Source organism: Carassius auratus, chromosome 7, assembly GCF_003368295.1.
Source record: "Carassius auratus strain Wakin chromosome 7, ASM336829v1, whole genome shotgun sequence".
In the NCBI taxonomy this organism is placed as follows: Eukaryota; Metazoa; Chordata; class Actinopteri; order Cypriniformes; family Cyprinidae; genus Carassius; species Carassius auratus.
Window position 1 is genome coordinate 4,583,933 of NC_039249.1, and position 20,867 is coordinate 4,604,799.

At 37.7% G+C, this 20,867-nt stretch overlaps 1 protein-coding gene across 2 annotated transcripts in view; it reads right to left on the minus strand.

Annotated features, from left to right (window-relative positions):
• dock11 (dedicator of cytokinesis 11) overlaps positions 1-20,867 on the minus strand; it is a 42,200-nt gene that overhangs the window by 18,950 nt on the left and 2,383 nt on the right. For both annotated transcript variants that reach the window (XM_026266722.1, XM_026266724.1), the window contains exons 2-25: positions 16,875-16,991; positions 15,185-15,274; positions 14,953-15,035; positions 14,807-14,867; positions 12,763-12,858; positions 11,962-12,096; positions 11,453-11,627; positions 9,433-9,512; positions 8,160-8,243; positions 7,924-8,064; positions 7,082-7,318; positions 4,787-4,909; positions 4,155-4,237; positions 3,836-3,958; positions 3,464-3,540; positions 2,735-2,919; positions 2,323-2,388; positions 2,118-2,210; positions 1,450-1,573; positions 1,170-1,291; positions 965-1,048; positions 760-849; positions 536-657; positions 331-400 (exon numbers count right to left, since the gene is read on the minus strand). In XM_026266722.1, the coding sequence (XP_026122507.1) occupies positions 331-400; positions 536-657; positions 760-849; positions 965-1,048; positions 1,170-1,291; positions 1,450-1,573; positions 2,118-2,210; positions 2,323-2,388; positions 2,735-2,919; positions 3,464-3,540; positions 3,836-3,958; positions 4,155-4,237; positions 4,787-4,909; positions 7,082-7,318; positions 7,924-8,064; positions 8,160-8,243; positions 9,433-9,512; positions 11,453-11,627; positions 11,962-12,096; positions 12,763-12,858; positions 14,807-14,867; positions 14,953-15,035; positions 15,185-15,274; positions 16,875-16,991 (2,661 nt within the window). The remainder of the gene's footprint in view (positions 1-330; positions 401-535; positions 658-759; positions 850-964; positions 1,049-1,169; positions 1,292-1,449; positions 1,574-2,117; positions 2,211-2,322; positions 2,389-2,734; positions 2,920-3,463; positions 3,541-3,835; positions 3,959-4,154; positions 4,238-4,786; positions 4,910-7,081; positions 7,319-7,923; positions 8,065-8,159; positions 8,244-9,432; positions 9,513-11,452; positions 11,628-11,961; positions 12,097-12,762; positions 12,859-14,806; positions 14,868-14,952; positions 15,036-15,184; positions 15,275-16,874; positions 16,992-20,867) is intronic.

Here is a 20,867-nt window from a genome sequence, read left to right on the forward strand (position 1 = left end):
TATGCAGGCTGTTTAAGAAAAATATTGGCTGATTAGACGGCAATGCTGACCTAAAATTTCATAGGTGATTTATTTGGTGAGTTGTCACTGAAAGGTGAGGATTTTGCAACTATGAAAGGAATTGTTAATTGGTTATTAGACTAATAATTAATTATACTATAATAGTTTGCAAAGGATTAGATAACTTGTTTTCTTTTGTATTATTCTTTTGTTATTAATCTTTTAAACTAAAACTGCTTTTGCACCTGGCTTTTAACATGGTCGAATGTGGTCCTCCAATCACCAAATACATGGCAATGCCAGGTTTAACAGAAAGCCTTGATGTTGTACCTTCAGAAACATGCGTAGGTAATGTTCCAGACCCTCCTCGTGACACTGAGACACTATGTGAATGATTACCCTGAGAAAAACAGAGGCACGCGCTTCAAATCGCATGAAATAAAAAGACCATACAATATGCATCGGCCAGTCTGCATACAAAACAGTAATACAGAAGTTCTGTCTTTCCGAGGAGACAAATAAAGTGGTAAATCACCGTGTGGAGTTGACAGCAATATCTTGGCTCTCTTTGCTTGGCATAGTGAGGACTTCGAAGAGCTGAACGAGCACCGTTGGCAGGAACTTGATGATGACCTGAGTCTCTACTGCATGTAGGCACTTGGAAATGAGACAGGAATATGAAAGAGGTTATGTGACACTATAGTCTTGAGTAATGGCTGATGAAAACTCAGAGGAACCAAGAACACTTCGGTTTTCAACCTTTAGGTACTTGACGAGTTCAGCAGGACTGCCCTGTGACGTAGACTTCATCAGCTGGCAATACTGGAAGAAATTATGAAGGTGCAAATCCTGGAAGGACGAGGGTTACTAGATTTAATGCTTTTGGTTTTAACAAAACATGTCATTACTCTCTGTTCAGGACAATGGAATTTGTCTGAACAATATTAAGGTCAGATCAACATACCTGAGTGTAAATTGTTGATGCTACATATGCTCGCACTTTAAATAAAGGTTTGGCATTCTCCACCCATTTGATGCTTTGAAAACACTGCAAAAAAAAAAACCCAATCCAATCAATCAATCCCACCAGCCTAACCAAGCCACCAGTCAACAACCCAACCAATAAACAATGAGTTTTCAGTGTGAGCTTTCTGAAAGTTAGGTTTCACCTTCTCTGAGTCTTGGTTTTTGTCACACATGTAACCGGCTGGTAGATTAGCAGACACAGGAAGCTGTAGCTCTGAGGACTGCATTCTGCCATCCTTCAATAAAGGAGCCCAGGAGTAACCCACTGTAGAGAGCAAGAGTTAAAGGTATATTCCTCACATACACACAAACACACACACAACCATTCAATTGTATGCTGTCAGTAAGATTTCTGAAAGAAGCCTCTAATGCACACAAACGCAAGAATATTGTGAAAGTCTATAGAGTATGCAACACACTCACCCAGTGTTTCCACTCCATCCCGTTTCTTAGTGGTGGTTTTGTTGCCAAGCTCACAGCTTATGTGGTAGAAAGTAAACAGAACGTGATGCTTCTCGTGGACATGAACAGGAAGCTCAATCTTAATCTGTGACAGAAATTAAAATATTTGAACGTTAGTGAAATCTTTACCAGTTTCTGTTTTTCTTTAAGCCTAATCATGACTCATAAAAAACAGTGTGTAATCATGTCAACGTGATTCGTTTCAAGAGTTCATCACAGATCTGTTCTCCTTTAAGGCTCACCAGCTGATGACATCACTAGACTCTCGTCTGTGCATACTGTCTGCTCATGTCTTGTGACTCATTCATCGACTGAACAAACAATCTGTCTTTAATATGCTGGCCCTGAGGGTCTGGTGAAGCCCAACAGGATGTGGCTCTGGAATGATTCGGCTATTCATATCCTAGACGTGCTTTGTGCTGTTTATGCCTCAGTCTGATCAAATGTTCATAAACTAAATGTAATAGTTTTAGATCATCTCAATAATAATGTAGGGCTATATGTCAATAATAAATTGTGTTGTCACCGCTTGATAGACATATACAGATTATTCAAAGTGAGCTGGAGCTATTGTATTGCTGTGCAGTTGTTCAGAACAATAACACTTCATGATAATATACGGATCGCACCTCGTCATAAAACTCTGGGGACTGATTGTGATGCAAAACTGCAGCAAAAGCACTGGTGGTGAAAAGTGGATCCCCTGGCTTGCCGTAGATGCACTAAAAGCAAACAGTATCTCATCAATCACACAAACATGTCACTGATTATTAAATATTAACAAACAGCTGGAATTAAACTAGTGCCACACACAGAAAAAACGTTTAAGGTCACCTTCAACGGGGCGACTCCTTCATCATCAGAATCCTTGAACTGAACACAAACTGCAATGTTTCGAGCCTGGAAGAAAGAACAGACACTGTATCAGACTGCATTGCATACATTAGAAGAAATAAATTGTATATATATAAAAATATGTTTGGTAGCCTCTCTAAATTAGAAGTTGGAGAGTAACAGGGCAAACTGCCAGCAGTGGAGCAGAGGAGGACACAATCACTCCTGAAGTCTGTTTAATTACAGATAGGATCTTTGGTGAATTGATTATGAATAAAATCCCTGGGGCTGTTCATAGAGCCTTATGTCTGAAAGCACGGCGGCAGACATTGTTGCAGCTCGATGGAGCTTGTTGTTGCTCCACCATCCACAGCTTCCCAGGATGAGCTTTGGGAAGTGTGGGGAGTCTCACCTTGGCAAATGTCTTCTGATTGTCGTATTTGAGCTGCTGGGGATAGATGTAGAGATGGTTCTTGTAGATGGTGAATGGGTGGTTGTATCTGGCCTCTTGTGGGACAAACTCCTCCACTTCCACGGACACCCTCTCACACTGCTCTTCAAACGGCTTCACAGGAATATAAAAGGATGTGACCGAATCTGAGAAGAGATAGGTTATACATTAAATATCATACGTTATATGTTAACTCTCATGTTGTGTTCTGTTCATCTGGAAACAGAAGCTGTTTCGAAAAAGACTGTATTCCTAATACAGATTGCATCAAACTATTAAAGTCACATTCCAGTGATACAATCTTTTAAACAGAGATTCAATAAAAAATACAAAAAAAAAAATATTATTATTTAATTAGTTAATATTTGACAGAAGCATGTTTATTTGACATTGCATGATTTTCCCCATTCCAAAAAAAATTGAACATTCCACATTCCATAAAACTGTCACCCAGGAAGTGACATCATTCAGTGCAACCATGCTCTCAGTGTTCCAAACGATGATCAAAAACCATTCACTTATAAATGGACTTTGCTTCTATGTGTTATAAATTGCATCATATGCTAAAAATGTGCCTTTAAATAAATTGTTACTGAGAATTTTAAAAAGTCTACGCATTATGGATTTAGAAAGAGGTGTTATCAAATATTAAAAGCCAACGGAATATAAATAACAGGCAAACGAACTTACTTGATAAGTCTGGAGGTACACACTCAACAGTGATGTTAATTTGTCCAGGGATTATCTGCAGTTTGCTCTTCTCTGGTCTACGAACAGAAATGTCTCTTCAAAACATTCATAGTGCGATAAAACAACTAACAAATAAGTACATTCATAGTAAATGACGGAGATTTTGCCAAGTGGAACACATCGTTCACATCAACAATTTAGTGAAAGTTTACTCTTAAAGGCTTTTACACCATTCTCATCACTTCTTTCTGATTGAAGGCTAGTGTGTGGGTTCTGGATCAAATTAGGACTACGACTGTTTGGAGGTTTGTTGTTACAGGCCAGGAAGATTTCTTATTGGGCAAAATCACACTAGTAAACATTATCCCTCACTTCTTGAGATCTGTCAGCAGTTTGATGAGGTCTTCAGTGGATATCTTGCTACTGTCTTGGCGGTAGAGCGGAGAGAACTTCCCCTCAGTGTCTAAACTGCCTTGGGAATCTTTGAACACCTGTCTGACAACACAACACACATATCCTTGAACTTTAAAACACTTACACATCACCCAAATATTTACTAAAGCAATTTCCGAAGAGCACTGACTGTGACATTCCAGTTTGAAGGACACGTACTTCTACTTGAGGTAAAACATAGATCATTTAAGCCTTACTAGTGCATTAAGGGAATAAGGATTGAGTTTCTGTGTCTTACTTGGCAGCCCAAGCGAAGGGCATCCGGTACTGGCCCAGCCGCTGACACGTCTGCTTGGCAGTCTTCAGGACTTTCTGTACCGTCTAAGAAACAGACACATAAAAAAGGCATGGAAACATTATACAGAACATTCTGGTTTCCATTTGAACTAACAAAAGACAATTCAGGCCCAAGACATCACTTAAAGGGATGGTTCACCCAAAAATGTAAATTCTGTCATCATTTACTCGAGATAATCGAACAGTTGGTGGTTCCCATTGACTTCCATGGTATTTTTTTTCTGCTATGGAAGTCAATGGTAGCCACCAACTGTTTGATTACCAGCAATCTTCAAAAAATCTTCTATGTTCAACATAAGAAACTGACTCATACAGGTTTGGAACGACACGAGGGTGAGTAAACGATGACAGAATTTTCATTTTTGGGTGAACTATGCCTTTAACAGCCAACACATTTTTCTACAATACTTTTATTTTCCACGTCAGACTGACATTTGCCGTTAAAATGCATCCCAGACCCTGCAGCCAGCTTGTTGGTGTTATGCAACACTCTATTCTAGCAGAAAGACGTCATGACTAAGAACAGTTTTTTACAGTTCTCCTGAAGCATGTGTTTGTTATTGAGCACCAGACCTTGCTGATGTCGGAGGTCTTAATGTAGGGCTCAGCACAATGGGTGATGCCGTTCTGTAACACTTTTTCCACTCGGGCCAGCAGGAAGATGTCTGTGTGGGGGTTGGTGACGGAGAAAATACCCTGGGAAACACACAAAGCACAAACTGTGGTTATACGAATGATTAGAAGTGAAAAGGAAAATTAAATAGACTGACAGAACATTAAAGATTTTTGTGTTTTGCTGATTATGGTAGTTCAGTGTAAGTAACTTGAGTCATTTACCGTATTTTTCGGACTATAAGTCACACCGGACTATAAGTCACATTTATTTAGAACCAAGCACCAAGAGAAAACATTACCGTCTCCAGCCGCCAGAGGGCGCTCTATGATTTCAGTGTAGACTACAGGAGCACTGAGCAGCATAGAGCGCCCCCTGGTGGCTGGAGACGGTAATGTTCTCTTGGTTCATGTCTCTTAGTTTATTTCTCTCGATTCATGTCAAATTAATTTTGATAAATAAGTCGCACCTGACTAAAAGTCGCAGGACCAGCCAAACTATGAAAAAAAGTGTGACTTATAGTCCGGAAAATACGGTAAAAGAAAAAAAGTGGGAATACAGTGCTTGGTTTAAATAAAATCTCATTAATTTGTAGCTGTTTTGAACAAAAACAACAACAACATGTGCTATTATATAACAGCTATTATTATTATTATTATTACTATGGTCATTCTATTCCAATTTTCACATAAATGAATCAATCCTTTTATTATCATTATTCTTATTTCTGGTCATTATGCTCATAATTTTACATAAATACAACTATGAAAGCTACACTGTTTTTGAGGGACTCGTATCATATTGGGCCACATATCCAAATTTTAAATCATAAGCTGCTGAGATGCCTCTTTTTAACTTCTCTGAGCCCTGAAGACTTGTTCTATGCATTTTTGTGTTACCATTTCATCAACAAAAGATGAACTAAAATCAACACAAACTAAGCTGCAATACATTGTTCAAGCCATCGTGCAAGTTGTAGTGTCTGTTTGTCTCTCTGACACGTCCAGCCATCTCTAAATCATGTCAGCTGAGGCTTGAGACCCTCACGGCACTGGCTTTGATTTAGTGCACGGAGTTAGTGCTATGAAACAGCGCTGTGTTAAACCTAAAGCCGTTTCTGACCTGGCAACATGCCTTGTACAGAACAGCTAGTTCAAACATACAGATAAGCAAGTAAGCCTTGAGCGGATTAGTTAAATACAACAATCCATGATTTAAAAGTGAAAAACTTCAATACCAGAGATAAAAAGATGCATTTATTTAGCAGAGCTCTCCGTATCATCCTGCATTAAAAGGCATCAGCCCTGCAAAAGGTTACAGATAAATAATAAAGCAAAAACATGTCTTCAGTTGCATTAAACTTAGTGCTAATGTGGCAGAAATACAGTGACAAGGGAAAATGATGCAAGTCAGCCAAATGATAACTATATTCAGCCACCTGCAGACTGCATGGATGTGCACAATTGTGAAACCACATCGACTTCCCCATCAGAAGCACTGCAGAAGCATCCTTTATACAGCAGTGCTGGACAATGCTTACTGGGGAGGGTTGCCAGTCATTTGCAGAAATATTCAGCAATGTGCAGATTTTAAAAGGTGACCGGGATAAATCTGTCACAAACTAAAGAACAAAAAGCAGCTCTCTCTTGATTTTTACTCGTGCTTGCATGGGATTTTTCACCTGGTGGACCATAAAAACAGACAGAAAATCCCATTTTCTTCCTTTAGGGAAAAGGAGCCACTTCTGGTGACCAAAAGTGGCAGTGCTATTTTAGTATGATTGAGATACTATTATAGCATTAATTATTATTATTATTATTTTTATTACATTATCTCTTTTTATTTTAGTTTTAGTTAGTAATTTTGATCTGCGTTTTTTTTTTATATATATAATTAAGTCTATACTTTTATACATTTTTATTTCCGTTTTAGTTTGTTATTTTAATGCATTAAGTTAAACTAAATGAAAATGCTGAAATAAAATGTTTAAATGGTTTTATATTTTAGTTAATTTCAGTTAAAGTTAATTTGATTAAAAACAACAAAAAAATATGTTTCGGTTTTAGTTAACTATAATAACTTAATATTTATATTAGATTAGATTATTTTATAATAGAAAATAATTTAATCTCTATTGTGACACTATTGGAGGTACAGCATTTTCTTTCAGCAAAGGCTTTATTCATTGATTTTCAGAGACTATAAAGCCTCTAGAGAGTAGAAATTGTAACAGTTTGAGTATGATGAGCTTCTACCTGAGTGGGGAAGCGTATAAGAGACTCCACGACTCTCTGGAGAACTGGCAGCCCGTGTCCGTTTACCCTGACCGTTTCATGTCCATCTCCTCCTTCTGGTTCTGTCGGTGTCTCCGGAGAAGCTTCCTGAAGCATTTCCCTCACGCAGGGTGGATTGAGGTCAACATGAAAGTCTGCAGAGATCTTACATCCTTTAGACAGATCAAACAACGCTAGGCTGATGAAGAACGGCTCTACCTAAGGAGAACACAAAAAGTGTGCAATGCTTATGAGTTATTCCGCCGTATTTGACATCTTTACTGTAGTTATTTCGATTCTGCCTGAGCATGCTGTGAAGATCACGTAGTTTGTTATTGATAAAGATTATATAATTTAATGACAGCAAATTAGACTCAAGCAAAAGATGCATTCATGTAACGACAACTCTGCATGTAATTTCACTCCATTCACATCAGTCATCATTTAACAAAGTGTGGAAAAGTCTGTGCGTTCTGCATTGCATTCTTTCTCTGGAGCCACTGAAACTGCTTCACTGAGCATAACCATATTCATCCCTGTGTTCTGGAAGAGTCCTCTGTCCTCATGCCAACAACCTCTAATTCATCTCTCATTAAACGAGCGCCATGATATTCAACTATAATGACCTATAACTGCTGTTCTCTGACAGTCTAAGCTGGAGAACAGCTCAAATAACTGACATTTATTATTTAACCTGGGGCCCAAAAAAGGGAATTCAGGGTTTTCATGTGACTAGTGTTTGTAGCTTTCAAACAGGACCGACAGGATCAAGAAAATGTGACACTGGCAAACAAGACGAAACTCATAGATTAGGGCTTACTCACGTTGGTTAGGATGCCATCATTCTTCTCACTGACACATCCTTGAAGGCTAAAGGTCAAGTCGTGACAGCTAACCATGATTCTTCGCCCAAATCGCTCTTCAAATGGCTTCACGTCAGGCTCGATGCCTGAAAAATCTAATCTCTGAAGAGGAAAAGAGAGATATAATTCATTCATCTTCACACAGGCAAAGAAAGACTGTCTTTCTAATAGCTGTAAATCGGACATAATGGACTGACCTGTGTCTCAGGATCCAGGGTGAAGATCTTCTGTCGACCTTCATTCCTGCTCATTTTATTCAGCTGGTCAGTTTCTCTGGCATACTGGAGAAAACAGGACAAAATACTGTTTGCATTTTTAAACACATATAAATAAATAACAAAATGTGATATATAGAGAAAAGAGCACAGTGCTTAAATAATAGTTCACTCAAAATGTAAAGCTACCCAAGATATAAATGCATTTGTTTCTTCATCCGAAATTTAGCATTGTATCACTTGCTCATCAATGGATCCTCTGCAGTGAATGGGTGCCGTCAGAATGAGAGTCCAAACAGCTGATAAGAACATTAGTATAATTCACAAGTAATCCACACGACTCCAGTCCATCAGTTAAAGTCTTGTAATGCAAAACGCTGTGTGTTTGAAGTACTGTATCCATAATGTGGCCTTCTCCAGAAAAAAATTAATCTGATCTGAATCATTAGAGAAATATGTATAGTGGAAATGGTCCAAAACTGTTCTGGATTTTGATGTGAGATAAAAAAAAAAAAAAACGGGCTGGAACTGAAAGGAAGTGTTATTACAGATTATAGACTCATATTTTGGCCAGAAGCGACGGTTTAAAGTTAAAACACCTTAATGATGGACTTATTTCTCAATAACATCCAGCTTTTTACTTCACAGGACATTAAATGATGGACTGAAATCATGTGGATTACTTGTGAATTATTGTGATGTTTTTATAAGCTGTTTGCAATCTGATTCTGACGGCACCCATTCACTTGATCCATTGATGAATAAGCGATTTAATGCTAAATTTCTGTTGCAATGAATAAACAGCCTCATCTACATCTTGGATGAACCTGAGGGTGATTATATTTTTATCAAATTTTCATTTATGCGTTACTATACTTTGCCCCACTATTCATTTAAATCAATTCGACCTTCCATTTGTAGTACAATGAATAAACCAGAAGCAAAATCACCTTTAATTTTTAATCTCTTTCTGGTCCTTTTTTACATTTAAGACATTTAAGCAAATTAGTGGACTATAAATGCAACATAATATTTATTTCTGTGTCCACAGAAATCAACCACTCACTGAATTGAAACGTGACAACAATGAAGCATGCTTCTGTTTTGTGTATTATTGCATACTATTACATATTTTTGAGTAGTAAACAGTCAGCTGTATATACAGCACATTGTGCAGTAGACACTATTCCAGAATTATGAACTCAGCCACTTAAAATGCACAAAGAAGAGTTACTGATAGCATTTTGTCAACTACCTTCATTAACTCTGGATGAAGACTCCGGCCAAAGCTCTCCGCGATGTTCTCTGGTTTTCCCTGACTACTGCTGTCATCATCTGTTTGGATGAGACACACGTTAATCAAAAGGCAAACAGATTCATTCTAACTGAAGATGCATGCATAACAGACAAAGCGTTTTATCATTATGTAGTGTGTGAATGTGGGCTTATCTCCGACACCAAGCAGAACAATAAAAACTATCTTTAGCCACGGCTGACTGGTACTTTTAAAAAGTAACAGACAAAATCTTATATTTGCTGATCAAGGTGGTTGATGTATTTGAAAGTCAAATGAGTTTCTATGCTCCACTGGCACAGAAAGCAGTAGCATTAACTGTAATGCGTGTATGTGTTAAATGGTGTCAAATCTGGGACACTAGGTGGAGCTTTCTGGGAAATCAGCTGCCCTCATTTGTTCATTCAGACACTAGAGAAAGTGGGTTGCCACAAGATTTATCTCCACACTGTTTTCTAAATGGCTGCTTGGTTCTTATACAGTCACTTTCTGGTCTGGTTTTATCCCATTATACACTTATCTAACACAGGACACAAAATACCTGTCTCTCTCCTCTTGTTAAAAAGTCAGTTTTGGCCCAAATCGTGCAATAAAGATCAAATCAACAACTTAATAATGTTAGTATAATCCGTTTAATCAATATTCAATTCACTGCATTAATGTTTGCAATTATTAGCTTATTTTAATGACGAAAAATATGTTAGCCCACATCTAATTTAAGCTAAATATGAAATCTTTTTAAATGCATTTACTGAAGCACCTTCCATTGCTGAATTTTAAGTTAAGTTACGTTTATTTAGATAGGGACAGATACAAATAACATAGATAAACTTTGTCATCTGATGCATGTATCATAATGTTTTTAGCTAAAGCTAATTTACAATATTACAGATTTTGTACACCCTTCATGGAAAGTGCTTGGTATACTATCTAGACTTACAATAAGCAAAAACCAAACAGCTTCCCAAATAGGGACATGCAAAGAGGAGCTTCAGGCATGTTAAGACAGTCTATTAAACTCAGAGCAATGAAAACCAGATCAACTGGACAGCAGCAATGGAGACTGAAGTCAGCATGAAGACGTCCAGAGACTGCTGTGTGCTGGTGTTTTGTGTAGTTATGGTTATGTTTGATTCTTACACTAACAGATATGGTTATATTTAACTGTAATTCTACAACTCACCACAACAAAGAGGAAAAATGTCATCATAGAATAACTGTCATTTTCGACACAGATCTGAATTCTGTACATCACTCATTCGAAAAATCGAGAAGTTAGAGATTGAAAGCCCATTATTGAAAACATAATTTCATTTCCTCATGACCAGCACATGGAAGGCCTTAAAAACAAACGCCGCTATTGGCCAAAGTTTAGACGCAGAGGGAGTTGTTCATCAGTGTCTTTACAGAACAGGCCAAAAGTAGCGCTCCCTTCACAACTCCTCTATGAATACAGCCTCCTTCACATTTCAATACTCTGTCAACACAAGAATAGTTACTCCAAATCCAAATGACTGCCTCCTATAATAAAACAGCCCAAACTGTTCTCATACTATTATTATTATTATCCAGCTGGCCTTATTTGAATACAGAGAAAACATCAAGTTCAACAGGCCCCAAAATAAACTCAAATAAAGGTATTATATTTGGAAGAGGCAGAATGGGAATCATGCATCTTTTCAGGAAGCAGCACATACTAGAGTTCGCCTATGTTGCCAAAACGCTCGTCGTCTGGTCATGTGGGGGGACCGTTTGGATATTATCATTAGGAAGAGGCTGGTATGTATTCCCAGACGAATGGGAATCAGGGAGAACAGCCAATTCAAATTGACCCATTGTTTGCATTTTGGGAGTGGCATCATGTCTTGATGATGATGATGCAATAAGCTACATCATTAAAGTTATAGAATATTAAAAAAAAAGCGTAGTTCAAAACTCATGGTGTTCCAAACCAGTGTTAATGGGGGTGTGTGTTGTTTACCCAGAGAACCTTCCGAAGGCTCGGACCCGTTCCTCCTGTCATCCAGCGCGCTCAGTAAGGTCTGTTTCAGGGTGTTCACCCATTCCCCCATCTCAGCCTCGCTGTCCGCCACCAGATAGTGACTGTTACCTTCCTGCATCTTCAGCTCGAAGCCATTGCGCTTCATCTTAGAACACTGGAAAAAATGTGCTGCGTCAGTCGTTGGAGGAATTTAAGAGCAGTTTGTGGTTAAAATAATAATGGGTGTTCAGCCAGGAAAACTCCTCTGGTTACAGAGCCTGAGGGCTGCTACGTGCTTTTCTAAAACTTCCTGAAAAGCGTATCAAACCGACTTCAGATGCTTAAAATAAAACATCGCTTCATCATTTATAAAGCTCATTCCTAGCAACAAAGAAAAGCGTTTTACACACTTTCTGACTATTACAATTAAACATTGTTCATCAGGCCCTGTAAACCTTTGATCACATGACAACTTCTGACAGCAAAAATGAAAAAGTCCCATTTTGTACCGGGACTACATCTGTACAGGAGTCCAGATAGATGGAGCCTTTTGATTCTTTGAAGTTTTTCTCATCTTTGTATGAATTCAGTATGTAAGAACCGTCGGGGAGTTGAGACAGGTAGAAATATCTCCTCTTGAACACCTGTGGAGAAAAAAAAACATCGCCTGTAAAAAATAGAGCCAGAAATATTGTGATGTGTTTACAGCTATTTTTATCCCTCATATTTATTTTTTAAATAACAGAACAAGGATTTTTTTTATGCACACAAATGCTGCATCACGCATACAGTAAAAACACTTCTTATTATTCTTGGCTGTATATATTTTTTTTTATTGTCAAATGTTCTGCCTTAAAAGTGTGCTTTCTGGTCTTTCCTTAAAATGGTTTGATAGTTTTTTATGCAATGCAAATTATGCTCGAAAATCTCCAAGCACTTTACATAAGCTATATCCACATATGATCTATTATTAATAGTATATGAAATGATTTTTTTACCTCCTGACAAATGAGTAATGGGACTGAATAAGTTGTAGAATTTACTTTATATCCTACACAAGTACTTGCGAGACATAATTTAGTGCAGAGAGCACTAAGTGCACTTTGTTAACAACCTGTTTTTGTGAATGAACACTAATGCATGTAATTGACATTTCTTATTCACCAAAAGACAAAAGACCTTACAGTCCTCTGCAACAATGGGTCTTCAACTACATTGATCAGCAGATATAAAGTATATCGAGTAACTGCTCTAGAGTCTAGATCTGCTGATGTCTTTTAATTAAAAAGTGCACTGATGATTCCACTAACCTTCATAGAGACAGACAGACTGCTGTTGATGTTGGCCTTCTGCAGCCAGCCCTGCTTCATTACACCTCCTCTCTGAGAGCAAAGAGATGATGAATCCTGAAACACACGCACAAAGTAAGAACGAATGAGCATACAGACTGATCTGGATACAAAGACTCACATCAATGCATTTCTATGCATGCAAAATATCAAATGCTCTGACACAAACATGAATTTACCAACATTTACACTAATAAGCCCTTGTACAGTAACTTACTTACAAACAGCTTAATGTTAAAAAAAACTAATATACTAAAAGTAATATTAATGTATGCATAAAAGGTAGAATGGGGTGGGATTTTTTACTTACAGCGACTATAAATGTGTGCGCGTGCATGTGTGTGTGTGTGTGTGTGTGTGTGTGTGTGTGATTTAATTGAAGTGGCCTGGCGTCCTTTATGGATGTGCTTTTCTCTAGCTCTCCACTGTAATATAATTGTCCAAATGCCCTTCTCCCCTCTTTCCTCCAGCATTTCTCATTCCCTCCCTCTCTTTCTGTTCCTAACAGCCCCTCTGAGACTGATCAATTGCCTGCACCCTCTTGTCCCTTTTGAGTCACTCAGCTAATTGATTAAATTAAATGAATGTGACAGAGCCCACATGATATACTGTACACATACACTACTGAAAAGTTCAGAAGTTTGGGCTCAGTAAGATATTTTTTAATGTTTCAAAAAAGGCGTTTACATTCACCAATGTGACATTAATTATGGTACATTTTAAACAGTTACATTTATTATTTTGAAATAGCTTTACAAAAGTTGTATTTATTATTATTTTTATTTATTTTTAAATGTAATTTTCGGTAGTCTTCAGTGTCTCAGAATCCTTCAGAAATCTAATATGACTATTTGGGTCTCAATAAATATTTCTTATTTAATATTTTTTAGTGGAAACAGTTCAGAAAAAAATGTTTTGATGAATATAAAGTTAAAAAATATAAAATAAAAAAATGTATCCAGCATTTATTTGAAATATAATTTTTTTAAGTTAATTAATTTTAAAATTAATTCATATTATTTTCTAATAATAACAACTGACCTCAATCTGTTTTCGGTTATGTAAAGTATCAGGTACTTTGGCAGTGATATCTTTTAATTATTTATTAATTCATTATGTAAATTTAAAGCAAGGGTATGTAAATGAAATGTAAAGTCCATTTTTGGTAGCTAAAAATTGGGTGTTATTATATAAAATATATTATGTGTTCCATAGAAGAAAATAATGCACAGAGATTTGGAAAGACATAGAGGTGAGTATATCTGAATGTTACAACTGAACAAGATATGTAATTCATTCTCATATAATCTCCTTATTATTTTGTACGTTTTGGCTTCACTGCCTTATTCTTTAGGCTAGAAATGTTCTTTTAGGTTTTTAGAATTAGAACACATTTCATTAAATTCCACTTAGTGAACTGTAAGGAAAAGGGTTAGACTATCCATGTCTAAACATGTGCATACACACAGATTTAGACACACACACACACAGAGGGTGGAGAAGCAATCTCTTTGCCCTGTAATCACCACTCCTAACATCTAATTTTATCAAGATCTGCTGGACACTTCAGTGTGTGTCTGTTAATAGACCACGAGTGTCAGGTTCCATGTAATGGGTCTCTCTGCTGACCGTATGGCCTTCATTTCTACATCTGATTATGATTTCATAGAAGCCTCACAACATTTACTGTGCTGTCCGGGAAGAAGAACAATATCTACAATGTCAATAAAAGGTGTAGCACAATTCAACAAGATGTGTTGACACTTAAGACAACCGGTGGATGTGAACGTGAAAGTTGGGATTAACACTATTGAGTACTAGAGTATTTGGAAGTAAAAACAATACATGATCATGAAAACACAATAAACGTGTGACTTTTGGGCAGGAATTTTGTTCAGTTTGTTTTGGCACGGCAAACAATACACAATTACGCAGAGAAGTTAAACGAGAGAGAGATGAGAGAATATACGGAGACTGTTTTCCATCTGACATTAATGTCTCTTACCTCCTCCCCCTCATCCACCTCAAACACTTGGTTGGGAAGCTTTTCCGTCTTCATCCCTTTACTGCAAGACAGAAAAAGTAGCTTACACCAAACTTTGGAAATAGCCCTGCAAAAGCTTTGGCAAAAAAATGCTAACTTTGACATACCAGGGCAGCGTCCGGAAATCTCCAGAGTAGGCCTCGTAATTATAGTTGATGACATGCCAGTTGGTGCTGTACATCTTAATGCACTGCCAAAGAGCATAAGCATTGCTCTGTTACTCAATCGCATGAGAGGAAAGGCATCAAAAAATGAAAAACAGGAAAATGTGATCTCATATTTTATTAGTCTGGAAAGCTGTAGTCTTCACTCAAAGTTTGGCATTGAGAGGTTCTTTACCTCTTTGGCAAACAGGCTTTTTGCTTCTTTCTCAGCATTTTGAGGAACTGAAGGAACAATGGTCCTCCTTTGACGTTCAATCTGTGCTTCCTAGACAGACAGACAGATAGATAGAGAGATAGATAGACAAAAATAGTGAACGACGGACGGACGGACGGACGGACAGACAGATAAAAAGAATGAAAGAACGAACGAACGAACGACAGACAGACCGATAGACAGACCGATAGATAGATAGATAGATAGATAGATAGAGCAAAAGAACGACAGACAGACAGACAGACAGACAGACAGACAGACAGATAGATAGATAGATAGATAGATAGATAGATAGATAAAAAGAGCGAAAGAACGACAGACAGACAGACAGACAGACAGATAGACAGACAGACAGACAGAGAGACAGACAGACAGACAGATAGACAGACAGACAGACAGACAGACAGACAGACAGACAGACAGACAGACAGATAGATAGATAGATAGATAGATAGATAGATAGATAGATAGATAGATAGATAGAGCGAAAGAACGACAGACAGACAGACAGACAGACAGATAGATAGATAGATAGATAGATAGATAGATAGATAGATAGATAGATAGATAGATAGATAGATAGATAGATAGATAGATAGATAGATAGATAGATAGATAGATAGATAGATAGATAGATAGATAGATAGATAAAAAGAGCGAAAGAACGACAGACAGACAGACAGACAGACAGACAGATAGACAGACAGACAGATAGATAGATAGATAGATAGATAGATAGATAGATAGATAGATAGATAGATAGAGCGAAAGAACGACAGACAGACAGACAGAGACAGACAGACAGACAGAGACAGACAGACAGACAGACAGATAGATAGATAGATAGATAGATAGATAGAGCGAAAGAACGACAGACAGACAGACAGAGACAGACAGACAGACAGACAGACAGACAGACAGACAGACAGACAGACAGATAGATAGATAGATAGATAGATAGATAGATAGATAGATAGATAGATAGATAGATAGATAGATAGATAGATAGATAGATAGATAGAGCGAAAGAACGACAGACAGACAGACAGAGACAGACAGACAGACAGAGACAGACAGACAGACAGACAGATAGATAGATAGATAGATAGATAGAGCGAAAGAACGACAGACAGACAGACAGAGACAGACAGACAGACAGACAGACAGACAGACAGACAGACAGATAGATAGATAGATAGATAGATAGATAGAGCGAAAGAACGACAGACAGACAGACAGACAGACAGACAGACAGAGACAGACAGACAGACAGACAGACAGACAGACAGACAGACAGACAGACAGATAGATAGATAGATAGATAGATAGATAGATAGATAGATAGATAGATAGATAGATAGATAGATAGATAGAGCGAAAGAACGACAGGCAGACAGACAGACAGACAGACAGACAGACAGACAGATAGATAGATAGATAGATAGATAGATAGATAGATAGATAGATAGATAGATAGATAGATAGATAGATAGATAGATAGATAGATAGACAGATAGATTAAATGAATTAAAAATGATAGAAACAGACAGACAGATGAAAATGAGATTCATATGAGGGCAGCAGAAGGACGAGGACTTTGAAAATGAGTCACAGAAATAAACGTCAGGAAATGTGCTGGTGAAAGACTCACTGATACATCATCAGCTGGCCACAGCAGCAGGTCTCTCTGTGGATCACTGTGGATCTGAGCTTTCCTCTGGAACACCACGTTCTCATAGTCCAGCGGCTCGATGATCTTGGGCTGCTCCTGCAAACACACCGGACGGATCCAGGAATTATACACTGTTTCCCTCAAAAAGCCTGTGATGTCTACAGTCAGTGTTTGTGTTCCTCTTTGTTACTGCTACCGAAAACAATAAAGCAATGCACATAGTAATTATTCAGATATGCTTTATCTGTTCTGTAGCCTACAGTACACAGATTTGACAGCTCTGCCTGTGAATTTATCAGGTCACTGTCCCTCTACAACCTGAGCAAAGCAACAATCTGCCACAGGATTTGCAGCTCTTATTTGAACAGCTTTTGAGTTCAGTTCAAAGCTTCTCCCAAGTGCTTTCTCTTTTCAATTTCCTTCTAAAAGAGATTCATGTGTTAAAGCTTAAAACACACTCCTGACTCTAAGCTCCCATTCAAAGAGTTCAGCCCACGTAAGAGAAAGGGTTTTCACCAAAACAAACCATGTGGGATGGACAGGAGAGACAGGCAGTGGACTAGATTTATCTTTTGCACTCTTTTGACCCATGTTTCACCATACGGGGAATAGCCAAACAGATGACATTTCAGATGACTTTCCAGCAACCTTCAATTTATGACTTTTGCCTTTTGCTAAAGGTGTTTATTTGCTAAACTATGAGCAGTCAGAGATATGAAGAGAGGAAGTTATAGTTTCATAACTTCATGAGGTTTAGAAGACAAAACGGGCAGCTGGTGTCTCCTGTCCAAAGTTTGAGGCTGAGTAAAACAGCTCATTGTTTCTAATGTTTAAAGCGGTTCAGCTTTGACAGGATCAGAGGGGATTGAACTCATAATCACACAGGTCTTCTGCGAACATTTCAGCTGAAATCAAGAGGAATAAAACGAGTGCAAATTAAAGCAATGTAAAAGTCTTTACTGTCGCTTTTTTACTGTTTTATAGTTTTGTATTTTATATTAAGAGAGATTAAAGGTTGTATTTGTTTAATTTTATTCCTGTTTTAATATGCTAGGCTTTAAGATGTAAGTCAATACATACTTGCTGAATAGAAGCAATTTCTTTAAAAAAAAATTTCCTGATCCCAATTAAACTTGCACTATATATTTTGCTTTAATTATACAGTATATCTTGCTTAAGAGGGGTAACAACGGCCTAAAAACACGCATAAAAAACATCAATACCATCTCTTTTAATACACACAAATGCTTCCTGTGTTTCTCAAGCACACACACATGACAGGCTGCAACTTCCTGTCACGTGACATACCACATAGAGGCAAGAAACCACAGCCAGTCCAGCTCCTGTTTCAGCTCAGTTCTGCTGGCTTGCGGCAGTACTCTCTCTCAGCTGCCCTTCCAACCCAAATAACTCCAACTTCTCCAATCCAAGTCCTGTCCTTAAGCACTGCAAGCCAGGTGTTAAAGTCTCAGGGCCAAGATTAAGCTACCATACTATTCTAGGACCACCATAAGGCCTCAGATCATTTAAAAACGACAGAGAGGAACTGTAGAAGAAGAAGAAGAAGAATCACAGACTGAGGTAAAGGGAAACGTGAGCCAGATAACTGCCCGTTCACAAGCCAATGGGCGTTGGCGCCACACACACATTTCAGTCATGTTATTTCCGTATGCAAGAAGGCAACATGAAAATGTGAAGGACGACAAAGTGGGAGACTTAAAGCTGTAGAGAAACTGCGACTGGAGCACATCTCCAGGGTGGTTAATGTACTTTCCAGATGCGAGTCTTTGGCGAAGCAGACAGAAAGAGCTCCTCAGCTGAGGTGCATTAGGCCACTGTGTGTAAACACATATGCCAACATCTGAACTGAATGACCACGGTCTCCCTCTGAACCTATGCGAACACACATCTGATCTCTTTTCTGTGTCATTACAAGGCTTTTGAACAGCTTATCTTGTCTTGTAAATCTCGTGGAGGACCGCACGCTCTGTAGATCTGTGAGCATTTGAGGCCCACCATTTGAAAGCATCTTGAAATATTTATATCCAGTGAGTTGTGTGTAAAAACACACAGCGTAAATGATTGTGACTCAGTAATACACATTGTAAAACACAACTTTCTGCAGCTCCACCATAACTGTCCCATATTTAAAGTCAATGTGAATTGCTATTTGCTAAAATGGTGCTTAAGCAGCTATTTTTATTTAGCATTATCAACATTAGCACAATATGTGGAAAATGAAGAACAAGTTAAGACAATATGTTTAGATTATAAAGACAAAGCCATTTTTTTCTTTAAAAAAAAATGCACCGAAGGTATGCATTTATTAAGTAAATGGGGTCAGTTTTATCTTTAAAGAATGTAATGGCCATCTATAGATTGCCACAGTAATAGCCCTAAAACCCAGAAATGGGTCACTGGGTTATCTGAATGGACTTTTGGTTAAATGCCAAAAGTAAGGTCTGTGGTTTAGACAAGCTCACCATATTTTCAAGTTTTATTCAATAAAATAAAAATACATTGATAATAACCCACTGATTGTTTTACATTATTTTTTTAGGTGGTTGCTAAACAGTGACATAATGATTAGAGATGTTGTCGGGGACATTAAAGGATCAGTTCACCCACAAATGAAATTTCTGTAATTAATCACACATCCTCATATTGTTCCAAACCCGTGAGACCTTCGTTCATTTTCTGAACACAAATGAAGATATTTTTCATGAAATCTGAGACGCGCGCACATGCTGAACATTAACAACGCTGATTACGTTCTGGGGTACTCTCCAAAATGGCATAAGATGCTAACTTGGGAAGAAGAATTGCTGAATAAATGATGTTATTATTGTTTGGTTTGCACACGAAAAGTATTCTTGTATCTTTGTAAAATTACAATTAAACAACTGATGTCACATGGACTATTTTACAGATTTCCGTGCTATACATTTCTGTGTGTTGGTCGTGGTAATATCCTTGCTGTCTATGCAGAGTCAGAGAGCTCTCCGATAGAAGGTGACACAGGAGTGGATTTTCAAATCTCGTCCCACTCCCGCTAAAAATAATCCCATCCCGTTCCAATCCCATGAAAAAACTGGGGGAAAATCCCGTCCCGTCACAATGCCGGAAGAACGATTCCCGTTCCAGCTCATTTCCGGTTTGTTTGTTTTTTTTGGCTAAAATCTGTCAGTTACAGTAAAAAAAAAAAAGAAAAATTAAATAAAAATACAGTAGGCTACAGATCACAGCAAGCCCACTTTAGTAAAATACAAATTTTAAATGTTTATGTTTTTTTTTTGTTATTTTAATGAACTGAAAGCCATCTTAAACAATGCACAATGTGCATTGCACACACATTCAATTTCATGTCAATCATCTATGCTAACCCACACGTTTTCTATTTTTATTTTGTATTTTTTTCATTTGAATGTAGACATTTCACTCTCTAAAGATGTATTTTTCATACACCGAGTTTCGAAGTTTCTCGCTGAAGTTCACATGGCCCAGACGGCGGAAACTGCATCTTGTTTGCTTTAATTATTTTACAGAAGCACAGCGTTTCGTTGTTATTTGGAGTGCACACAAATAAACGTATACGGATTCGAAAGATTGATTATTTTATCTGTTTGACAAAAAATGACGGAGTATTTTAACAACAATTTCCCTCTGCTCCGAGCATTTAATAATCGCTCCGCGCGCACTGATACCAGAAACACCGCTCCACACTCGCTCCATGGATAAAGTATTTCAGTTAGTTTGTATTTCAATGTTATGTTCATAACGTTGCCGATATTAAAATAAAAAATAAAATAACATGAGAATTTCAAGGCTTAGGCTATTGTGTGCAAACTTCTTTTCCTACCACACGCCAAACTAATAACTGTCAGCATTAAAAGGTATAACTCCTGCTTTCTGCTATAAAAAAATTTTTGTGATGAAACAGATCGATGCATTTCTTAAAGATTTCTGCTCATT